The sequence below is a fragment of the Lotus japonicus genome, chromosome 6, assembly GCF_012489685.1.
Source record: "Lotus japonicus ecotype B-129 chromosome 6, LjGifu_v1.2".
NCBI classification, from domain to species: domain Eukaryota; kingdom Viridiplantae; phylum Streptophyta; class Magnoliopsida; order Fabales; family Fabaceae; genus Lotus; species Lotus japonicus.
Genome location: NC_080046.1, coordinates 63991000 through 64002615, shown reverse-complemented (window position 1 = coordinate 64002615; position 11616 = coordinate 63991000). Strand labels below are relative to the sequence as shown.

Here is an 11616-nt window from a genome sequence, read left to right as displayed (position 1 = left end):
TTGAGAGAAATGGTGTGGGTTTTAAGAAAAATATAAGATGCATGGCAAAGAGTGGGGAGAATCATAGTTGGACACCATATCATGAAATCAGACCGGTGACATGAGTAGGATGAATAAAAGCACCAATTGTTATCTAGAATATTAAGATGTAACCAAAAAAGCAAAAGAAAATAAAATGCAGAGGAACGAACTCAATTTTGTAGATAATTCTTTTTTTTTTTGAATGTATTGTAGATAATTCATTCTGACACTAAACATTACATTTTATAGTTAAACTCAACTCATAGAATTAAGGGATGACCAAGCTAAGTGTCAACTCCTAACACAAGAAATATTCAATTAAACATAAAGTAATAAAAGTGCAATTATATAAAATATTTTCTTCTTTTACCCAATGAGTGCCAGTTTCAGTGGTAAAAAGTAGTAGTTTAAAGTTGAGAAATGAATTCTTAGGAACTGCACTTTTAAGGAAATATTTGACATTCACTACACCTGAGTTGGAATTTCAAAAGCAATTTAAAATATATATATATATATATATATATATATATATAGAAACTCCTTTTCGGCCTATGTCTGACCTAAAAAAAAAATTAGGTTTAATACATCAGAAGACCCCTAAAATTGTAAAGGGAATCAGTTCCAGGACCTGAAATTTTTTTGCATCAAATTGGGTCCCTAAGAAATTTTTTTAATTCAATTAAGGCCAAAGTGTACTAGACTTCAATTTTGTCCTAGTCATCAATTCCACGTGGTTTTTTTAATTAAAAAATTATTAAAAAAAATCATTTTTAATTCCAACTCATCTCATTTATTTAAGGAGAAAAATAAAAATAAAAATATTAAAAAAATACAATTTATTTAACTTTGGTTCTAATTATATCCTTAATCCTTATGTCCTTCCATCTCCATGGAATCAACAACAACAAATTCAGAAAGAAAAAATTCTGGAATCAACAATAAATCTAACATCAACCACCATCTTCATCTTCATCCTCAAAGTTCAAACCACCAAAAACCTATTCCCTTTACCAAGAAATCAACCCCACAAAAAACAACTAAAAAAATCCAGAAATAAACCAAGAAAAAATCACAAATTCAACATCACCCATCATCTTCATCTTCAACCCCAATCCACCAAAAATCTCTTCCCCTTACCCAAAAACCAACCCCACAAACCTCTTACCCTCATCCCACTGTTCTGGAACCCAAAAAGTCTACATCCGTGGGTATAACCCAGAAGCATTCTTCTTCACAACTTTGAATCCACTTTTTCAATATATAATGCCAGAAATCACACCCCAAAAATAAACCCAGAAAATAGTTGAAGAACAAAAGGGGAAGAAGCTCAGAATTTTCAATCAGAAAATGGGTCTTCATCTGGTGCTTTTGGGTATAATTTCTCCACCGCCACTCGATCTCCCCAATACCGCCGCTCAATCTCCACCGCGCCGCCGCTCGATGCCGTCATAGTCATCGTTGCAGAATATGCCGTCGCGGGGACAAGGAGGAGTCGTCGTACCCAAGCTCAACGGATATAATGGTTCCATAAGGCTTGAACAAATCAAGTAGGTGAGCAGCGTTGAAGCTTCCGGGAAGATTGCAGACATAGAATCTTTGTCTGGGTTTGTTGGGTGGGTGGGGGTGGGGAAGAAGAAGAAGAATGGATTTTCTTGTTCTCTCCTCAGTTAGGGTTCAATTTGGAGGAAGATTGGGATTGGGTTTAATTTGGGGGTGAAAATGTTTTACTTAGGGATTGGTTATAAGGATTATTAGATTAGATTAAGTTAGATTCTTGTTTAGTTAAGGATTATTAGATTAGATTTTTTATTAAGTTTTTAAATTTTTTTTTCTGATTAAATAATTGAGTTGGAATTAAAAATATTTTTTTAATTAAAAAAAAATTATAAAAGCCACGTGGAATTGATGACTGGGATAAAATTGAAGACTGACACACTTTGCCCTTAATTGAATTAAAAAAAAATTAGGAACCCAGTTTGATGCAAAAATTTTCTAGGCCCTGGATTTAATTCCCTTTACAATTACAGGGGCCTTATGATGTATTAAACAAAAAATTTATGAGAAAGAACCATGTGAGGAAATTGCCGTGAACTGGGCTAAGTCCATAAGAGAACAAAATATTTTCCCCAACTAGAAAAGGTCTTTATTTTGCATTAACGTTTTTTCGATCGAATCTTAGCACCTGCCCATACAAACTCGGGCTAATTTGTCTAGGCCTATACCCATAAAGTATATAGCCATGAGTTCAAGTTTAGCCCATGATTTCAAGCAAGATTATATATGTACGTACGTAAGGTTGGGAAAGATTGTAAATAGGGGTGGCAATACGGGTTGGCGGGCCGGGTTGGGCCCAACCCGTCACTAACCCGTCGAAATGCGGGTTGGGTTGGGATAGCCCACTTTTGGTATTTGGGTTCAAAGTCTCAACCCAACCCATATTTTGACGGGAAAACGGGTTGGCGGGTTAGCCCACTTAGAAAATGTAGTGAAATAAAAAAAGAAATGCAATGAGAAATATTAAGCAATCTTTCACTTTTTATATGTTGACACATGAAAAAAGTGGAATTATACTTGTTCTTTATCTTTAAATGTTATGAGTTCAACTAGAAAGTCCCACCAATAACAATAACAAAAAAATATTTATCATGTGTGGTTATTAAAAGTTTTAAAACTGTAACCTCACTAGCAACAAGAGTTTACTTTAGCCAATAATAGTCAATCAACAATTATAAAATATAATGTCGAGTAGTCATGAAAGTTTTAGACAAAACATAACCTACAAATAAGAACAACAACTTATATAGGTGAATCCATTGAAGGGAGTTTTCAAAATAATTTTTTTTTTAGTTTAGGTCTGTCGTATTATATGCGCACCTTAAAATAATCTACTGAAAGAATAAAAATAGAAAGAAATTTTAAAAAAATTCAAAAAAAAAATGAAAAATGGGTTGACGGGCTAACCCAACCCAACCCGTCATTAACCCGCCAAAATACGGGTTGGGTTGGGTTGACCCACTTTTAAATTTGGGTTCAAAATCCCAACCCAACCCGTCAAAAAAGGTGGGCCAAACGGGCTGGCCCAGTGGGCCAAGCCCATTTTGCCACCCCTAATTGTAAATATCTTCTTGGACCCAAAAATAGTTTCTGACAAAAATTATCTCATGGTTTTTTTTTAAAAAAAAAAGGTTAAATAAATATTTTCATCTAGATTTCACCAAGATTTAGCTTGAATAATTTAGATTTTAATTTAGAGTTTAATTTCTATGCACCGACGGTGTAAAGTATTTTTACACCGTCAACCAATCAGATTTTAAAAATGTGAGAAAATCTCTAATTTTATTTAATTTCATTAATTGACGTGGCACATCCTTGAAATCTAATTGGTTGATGGTGTAAAAAAATTTTACACCGTCGGTGCATCAAACTTTTTCTCTTTAATTTATATGTATTGACGGTGCAAAGTTTTTTACAAAATCAACTAATCAAATTTTAAGGATGTCAGAAGATCAATTTTTTCTTTAATTTAATTAGTTGACGTGACACTTTAAAAAAAATTTGACGTAACATATCTTTAAAATCTAATTGATTGATTGTATAAAAAAAATTTCCAATGTATATGCATTCATTTTTTTCTCAAACTTATATATACTACGGGTTAAATATTTAGATCATAATTTAATACTTTATTACCATGATGATTTAATCACTAACCTTAACAAACATGAACTAACCACCTCTCTTGAATACGTGGCCTTCCCTTTCCATACAATTTGATACGTCCTGATTTAATTTCCTTTGCTTCTTCCTGAAGGTATAAAATGTTGTCCCAAGCATTCGATTTTATTAGATTCTTCCTTTAATCATAATTCAAAATAGTTTCCCACCAATTCAACAAGCATGCTAATAAAACTTTCAACCTTTAAGACTTTAATCACCTTTCAAACCCTTTGAATCTAAGAAAGAAATGTCTTCTCGCTAAAAACAATATTGGATTTCCACTTTCCTCGGTTCAAACTAGTGAAACATAACACCCAAAAAACAGTGGAATATATTTTGATGTTTTGGTGCCACTGAAATTCTACGAGGTCAAACACAATCTTCTTAGTGCAGGTTTTAATCCAGAGTGAAAAATCAAGAGTCTAATCAATTATAGTAGAGAGACACGAAAACATAAGAAATACATCAAATAAATAAAATAAATAGTAGTATAATTAAACTAGTTAGTATGTAGTAAGTTAACTAAAGTTATTGTGTATAGTTTAACAAATCAAATCTTAAATCTAAATTCTGATTCGAGAGTGCAGTGAACGTTAAATGTCAAAAGCTCAATTCATATAAGTCATACTTTTATAGAAATTTTTAGTATTCACTACATTCGGATCAAGATTCAACTAGTTTAAATATCTCTGGCCAGTGCGTATAGAAAAATTTTGTTGGGATAGACAACCTTCTTAATATAATGTTTGAGACTGATGAAGATTAATCTCATGGTGGGAAGGTTTTAAGAGGATCTCTTGCATAAAAAAACAAAAAACAAAAACTTAGAGCACTAGTTGATTTTGTGACTTGTGCCTCATTAATACTTTCCCTCCTCACAGCTTCCCCAATCTTTGAGCTGTTTCTGTTTCTCTCTCTGCTCTGCTCCAGACAGACTCTCAGACAAGGACATCTTTGGTTACTACTACTGTTAGGTTCCTCTCACTCTCACTCTCACTTTCAGACTCTCTCTATCTCTTCACATTGCAATGGGTTTTCCCAAGTCACCAGCGCCACCTACACCTCCGCCATCCTCCGCCACCAAATCCAAATCCTCCTTCACTCGCACCATCGGTGCCTACTTCCCTCGCTCTTCCGCTCAGGTTCAGCCCCGTCCCCCCGACGTCACCGACCTCCTCCGCCTCGTCGAGGACCTCCGCGAGAGAGAGTCTCGCCTCAAAACCGAGCTCCTCGAGTACAAGCTCCTCAAGGAAACCGCCGCCATTGTCCCCATTCTCGAGAACGAGATCATCTCCAAAGACGCAGAACTCGAAAGCAACGCCGAGAAGTTGGAACAACTGGAAGCAGAGAACCAGAGGCTCATGAAGGAGCTGGAAGAGGAGAAGACAGAGCATCAACGGAAAACCAAGGCATTGGAGGATGAGATAGCGGAACTCAAGAAAACGGCGTCGGATCGCGCTAGTAACAGAACGGTGGTGGAAAATGACAATGACGACGACGGCGTTTCTTCCTCTGCTTCGTCGCAGGGGTTTCAAGGACTGGTGGAGGTGACGGCGAGGTCGAGTCTTATCAGGAGCTTGAGGAAAACAGCGTCGTTGGATCATGCAAGTGGAAACCAGAAGCAGGTTGAAGCTCAAAGTGAAAAACCGCGTCACTCGCCGCCGTGTGACTCGGAGGAACTCGCTAACTCAGTTATAACAACTAGATCGCGCGCGCCTCGCATTCCTAAACCGCCGCCGAGACCGTCGTCGTCATCTCATTCTCCGCCCTCTGTCACTACTGAGCAAGGAACTCTGCAACTAGCACCTCCGCCACCGCCGCCTCCGCCCAAGGCTGCGTCCAAGACTGCTCCTCCGCCTCCTCCTCCGCCGCTGCCGAAGGCAAGCAAGCGGCTCACAGCGAAGGTCACGAGGGAACCGGAGGTTGTGGAGTTTTACCACTCTCTAATGAGGAGAGAATCGCAGTCCAGGCGGGAGTCGAGTTCCGGCGTGGCGGAGGTGCCGCCGTCGGCGGCAAATCCACGGGACATGATCGGAGAGATTGAGAACCGCTCAACTCACCTGCTAGCGGTAACCGTTTCTATCAGTTTTGCTAAAAATTTCGGTTTTGCCACTGAGCATTTATGTATGTCAATGTCAAGTTCTTACTTTAGTTTGAAATGGATTTCTGATTAGTGATTACTTAACTAACACAAACTAATTATTCCATAAATTAACTTTTGATAGATACTACACATTGATAATTTGGAGCCCACAACAATAACTATGGTCCCAAATTGTAGAGCCACTTTGTGGAATTTCACTAAATTTTTGAAATGGTAAAATGGGAAAAAGAAGTATCAATGAATTATGTTGAACTCTTGTTTTCAGATCAAAACTGATGTGGAAACACAAGGAGATTTTATTAGATGCTTAATCAAAGAAGTGGAGGGTGCTGCATTTACCGACATTGAAGATGCTGTGCTCTTTGTTAAATGGCTTGATGATGAGCTCTCCTACTTGGTATTTGATTTCATGTTACTTTATACTTATCCTCCAATTCTGCATTGAGGTTAATGAAGAGAAATTTTTAATGGTTTTTTGTTTTTGATTTTCTGTTAGGTGGATGAAAGAGCAGTGCTGAAACACTTTGATTGGCCGGAGCAGAAAGCCGATGCTTTACGTGAGGCTGCATTTGGGTATTGTGATCTGAAGAAGTTAGAATCCGAGGCCTCGTCCTTCCGGGATGATCCTCGGCAGCCATGTGGTCCAGCACTCAAGAAGATGCAGGCTCTATTGGAAAAGTAAGTGAAGTTGTGATTGTTTCTTTCTTAAAATGTGAATTGAATGCAGAGTCTTGTAGAACACACACTGACTTTGTCTCAAAAATGGGTTATGACAGATTAGAGCATGGGGTTTACAATATCTCAAGAATGAGGGAGGCAGCAACAAATAGATACAAAGGCTTCCTAATACCTGTACATTGGATGCTTGATAATGGTTTTGTGAGCCAGGTAATTTCTATGTATCAATTGAGAAGTTACATGTGCTTAATTTTAGCTGCATAGGTTAGTTAATGCAGGGCAAAATATTTTCAGTGTCTCACTGACTGATGGCCAAAAGACAAAAGTTGTCTCAACTGCTTTATATTAACACATAATTTGTTTTATGCGTTTCTGAAGAATTGTCTTCAGTGGTATTTATTTATTGGTTGTGTTCTGTTTTAAACAGGACTATCAATAAATTAAGTACTAATGTTTTCTGTTGTTGATATCCTATTCTGCTCCCCTTTTCAGATGTATACTTGTATCAAATATAAAACACAACATACATATCGAATCTATCAAATGTTAACTAGTTTTTTATTGTCTGATTATGTCGGAAACATATTGCCAAAACATTGCAAACCTTAATAGAAAAAATATATCTTGGTGTAATTTACTATCTGCCATGTAGTGTAATCAACAACTGTTTCTAAAATGTGCAATGCTGGTAGCAACATGACAAACCAATGGTTGGACTTGTACTTCTGTTTCTCTGTGGGCACATGTGAACTCCGAGATCTCTAAAATCCATCTGTTTGTCTGCTTCATTTTAACTTGATAAAAAGAGGAGATTCTTTTTCTTGGTAGTAGTCAAGTGGTACCTAGGATAAATAACTTCACTTACACTCCAAGTGTTTAAAATAAATATTACATGATAGTAGAATAAAGAGCAAAAGGACAACACCTATTGAGGCATGGATAGGATAGCATTGGTAGATTCTATTACAATTTTCTAGCTACATTGTGAAGAATGATGGGGTAAACTTAAGTATCAAATGTTGTGTTAAGTGAGTTCATTTATCTTACCTAAAACCTTATGTTGTGGCAGATGAAGTTGGCGTCGGTAAAATTAGCTATGAAGTACATGAGAAGAGTCTCTGCTGAGCTTGAGACAATTGGTGGTGGTCCTGAAGAAGAAGAGCTCATTATCCAAGGAGTTAGATTTGCATTTCGAGTACATCAGGTAAATCCTCCAATACATGTTCTTTCTCATACAGACAGAGTATATAGGGCCATCTCATTTGGAGTAATGAGTTGTTAATATTTGGCAGTTTGCTGGGGGCTTTGATGGAGAGACAATGAAGGCATTCCAAGAATTGAGAGTTAAAGCATGCCATCTTCAGTGCCATAGCCAGCAACAAAAATTCTTTTACAGGCCTGCAACATGCTAGTGCTGGAGCAAACTTAGCTTCAAAATGTCTTTTTCTGTTGTGTAGACAGTGACATTTTGTTTGTGAATAGAATGATAATAGTATCAGCCATGAACGTATTACTAGTGCTGGAACTCTTCATGACTTCATCCATTCATTAATTGCTTGAAAAGGGAAACAGGAGTTACAGGACAGTCATACCAGTTCACTGATTTCTGTTAAGACAGTAACATTAATTTGTTTCCTGCCGTTGTGGATTTCCTTGAAAATTCAAATTCAATTCTGAGTGAACCTAAGAAATAAATGAAAAAATAGTACAACAACGATTTAATGATAAGGTGCAGTTGTGTCTGTACTGTCTATTAATTGGCACCGCTGGCTATTTATTTTCAAGTACCTTGGGGACTTGGGGGAGTAGAATGTTTTTATTTTCTTCTGAAAGTGGGGTGAAGAGAATGTTGAGAAAAGCTATTAGAGCATCTCCAATGCATAGTTGCTAGTTGGGTTGCTTAAAAACTATTTCGGTGGACCCAGACTGACACATAGGATTTAAGCAACCCAAGCAGAATTTACTCCAACCACGGTTGCTTAGCTTACTTTTAGTTGGGTCCTATTATACCTCTTATATTTATATTATTTTAAGGTAATGACACTCTATAAGTACATGAATGAAAGATAAAATATGATTTTTTAGTCAAAAGTAAGGAGAGAGAAAATAAGCAACCGTTGCTTAAATAAGCAACTCAACTGCCACGTCATGTTGCTCCAGTGATGCTTCAAAATAAGCAACGTTGCTTAAATTGCCAACTGGATTTAAGCAACCCCCATTAAAGATGCTCTTAGGAGTTTCTGTGAGGGCTGAGAATTGATGACCCACCGTCTCTTAAGAGTTAAGAGCAATACATATATTTTTGAAAGGGAGGAGGTGATGAGGAAAAGTAACATGACTTCTTTTCTAGAAAAATTAGTTTCTTCAACTGAATTTCATTGCCAAGAAATAAGTTGGAAATAAAAAAAAAAATAACTTTTTGGTCATTTAAAAGTAGAGATTAATGGATATGCACGTCCAATCACATTATGCCACATAAGACTAAGTAGTTACAAATCTTTTTAATTTTAATTAGTAAATTAATAAATTGCTGATGTGGCGGAAATCAATTGGGTGCATGTGTAAAACAAGTTTACACTGTCAGTGCATCTCCTATTTTCTAAAACTTTTGTTCAATAAATTGAACCCAATCAAAGTTATATTATGACCCGGTCTCTTTCTTTTTTGGGTCAAATAGAAACCCACTTCTTCTTTGGTTTGAACGCAATAGTAGCCCTTAATTAAGAACCCAATTCCATTGCCTGATCTTAATTTTTGGTCAAACATTGCCTGAACTTACATACATAAGTCTTGACAAAAATACTTTGGCCCATTATCAGCCTGAAGCCATTGCCTGTCAAACGGTACAACAGTTTGCACCACATTTTTCCATATGCACCACTAGAGATAACTTCTAATTGATGAACTTCATAATCCTTCTCAATAGCATCCTGTAAATAACTCACTTCAAGATTAGCCTCCTAAAATAACTCAGCATCAAGATAAGCCTCAATTTTGATTGTCCATATAAGAGTTTTTTATTCACCCACTCCTCATTTTTTTCACACTTTCTCTTTCTACCCGCTGAATTTTTTTATCACATTGCTCATCATATCTTTTATTTCTCTCAATTCTATTCTTATATTGGTGTTCTGGAAATCGGGTGTCAACATAAAAATTTCCACATGAGACAATTCTCATCCTTTAAAATTGATGTTATGACTAGGTTATCAAATTGCACGTTGATGATGACCGCGATAATTTGTTCAAGTTTACATGTTTGAGTCTCCTAAAACAAGAACATAGTCTTGAGTTTGTGTATGAATAAAACCCCAGTGAAAGAATTAGCTCAATTAGCACCACTAAGATATGGATGTTTCGGGCTATACACTTAAATTTACAAGTCAGCATGAGAGTTATAACCTGTGTGTTGCTAAGTTTTATGAGGAGCAGTATGAATGGCATATAGCCATAAATTTCAAAGTTTCCTTCCTTAATGTGTGAGTGTGTGTCAAGAGTTGGAAAACAACATTCCTCCTAACTCGAGTCTTGGTGCAGATGCACCAAGCTGGACCATATGTGAATGCTAATGGGGAGTTCTCTACTAGATCTATCTCCCTATGACTTAATTGAAACTGATGTGTCATCTATAAGAGATAGCATCTACAAGTTCAGTATTTGGAAATGGAGAGTTGGATGCTTCTTCCTTTGGAGAGTTGTCCTAAAATGGACTCATGACAAATGCTCTCCGTTGTAATGGAAGTTAGTGCCGTGTGTCCAACTTGTTTGCATGACAAGGAAACGTGTTTACACCGGTTCAGGGACTGCGACAGCTTGAAATACTCGTGGTACCAACCATTTTTGTTCACCCATGGAAACTCCAAATGCTCTTTTCAGCTGATTCACTAAAATTGTGGCTTTTCTTCAACTTTTCCACTCACATGGGCTCTGACAAATTCATGGACTGGTCAATTTTCTTTGTTTGTTTATTTGTTTGTTGAGCTTGATATGGGATCACACATGAATGAAGCTGTCTGACTGTTGAACTTGAGAAAATTGCTCTTATAAATTATGAACTTCTTATAAGTTCAAATTTGTGAGTGCTGATAAAATTGAGCTTATTTCATTAAGATTTTCAAATAAAAATGGATAAATAGGTGTTTACTGATATAAATACTTAATTAAGCTGTTGCTCATAGGCATTGCTGTTAATTTATTGGAGCTTCTTTTGCTAGGAGTGTGCTAAAACAAATAGCACTACCCAATAATACAATTAAATTCATCCTAAATATTATTAACCAGAACTTTGCACAGAACTCTGTTCCATGTTGTTCCTTCCAAATTTTGGGAACTAGACCAAACGTTAGGAATGCTCGGCCTTGATCGCCAACGTTCATATGTAAGTGAAGATGCCTTTTCAGTTTAGGTAGGCTTTCGTTGCAGCTCTTACTCCTAATTATGATGTCTTTTATTGTGATACTATTATGAGGGCTGTTGCTAGATGAGTTAATGATATTTAAGTGAACATTGTAGTTCAGGTTCATACTCTTCCTCTAAGCTGGTCTCGCACCGAGATATTTATGGTCGAGCCTAGGTGTTTTAGACCCGACAAGTACATATTCCTCCAAATCCAAGTCCTAAGTGTAAAGTGTTTAGCTTAGGGAACTTGAGTGGCTGAGATTGGTTGTTTGAAACCCGGTAGGTAGATACACATGTTTTGCAGGACTACAAATAATGAGAAAGACATGTCAAGCGTATTTGCTTCTGTAAAAAAAAATTGATGGCTTAAAAGCATTTGTTGCCCCTGATGTTTCATGATTGTGCAACTGACACCCCTCATTTATTTTTGTCAATGTTTGTACCCCCAATGTTATTGAAAAGTGTAACGAGTACCCCTCCGTCACTTTGACGTTAAAAATTAACGGAAGGGGCTGATGTGGCTTTTATTTTTATTTTTTTTGGAGTTGCCACGTGGAAATAACTTTAAAATTTGAAAAAATAGGAGAAGGAGATTCGAACCCAGGCTCTGTAAGTGGCAAAACCGCACTTTACCAATTAAGCTACATAGAGAATTGATTTATTTAGTAACACAATTTTATTTATATCATTAACCCTCC

The 11616-nt window shown here is 36.6% G+C and overlaps 1 protein-coding gene across 1 annotated transcript; it reads left to right on the top strand.

Annotated features, from left to right (window-relative positions):
- Nucleotides 1–4469: 4469 nt before the first annotated feature.
- On the top strand, nucleotides 4470–8244 carry LOC130726903 (protein CHUP1, chloroplastic-like). The gene is made up of 6 exons (XM_057578227.1): nucleotides 4470–5807; nucleotides 6108–6239; nucleotides 6339–6520; nucleotides 6619–6730; nucleotides 7590–7724; nucleotides 7813–8244. Exons 1-6 carry the CDS (start codon nucleotides 4767–4769, stop codon nucleotides 7930–7932), a joined length of 1722 nt encoding a protein of 573 aa, XP_057434210.1. The 5' UTR covers nucleotides 4470–4766; the 3' UTR covers nucleotides 7933–8244.
- The last annotated feature ends 3372 nt before the right edge of the window (nucleotides 8245–11616 follow it).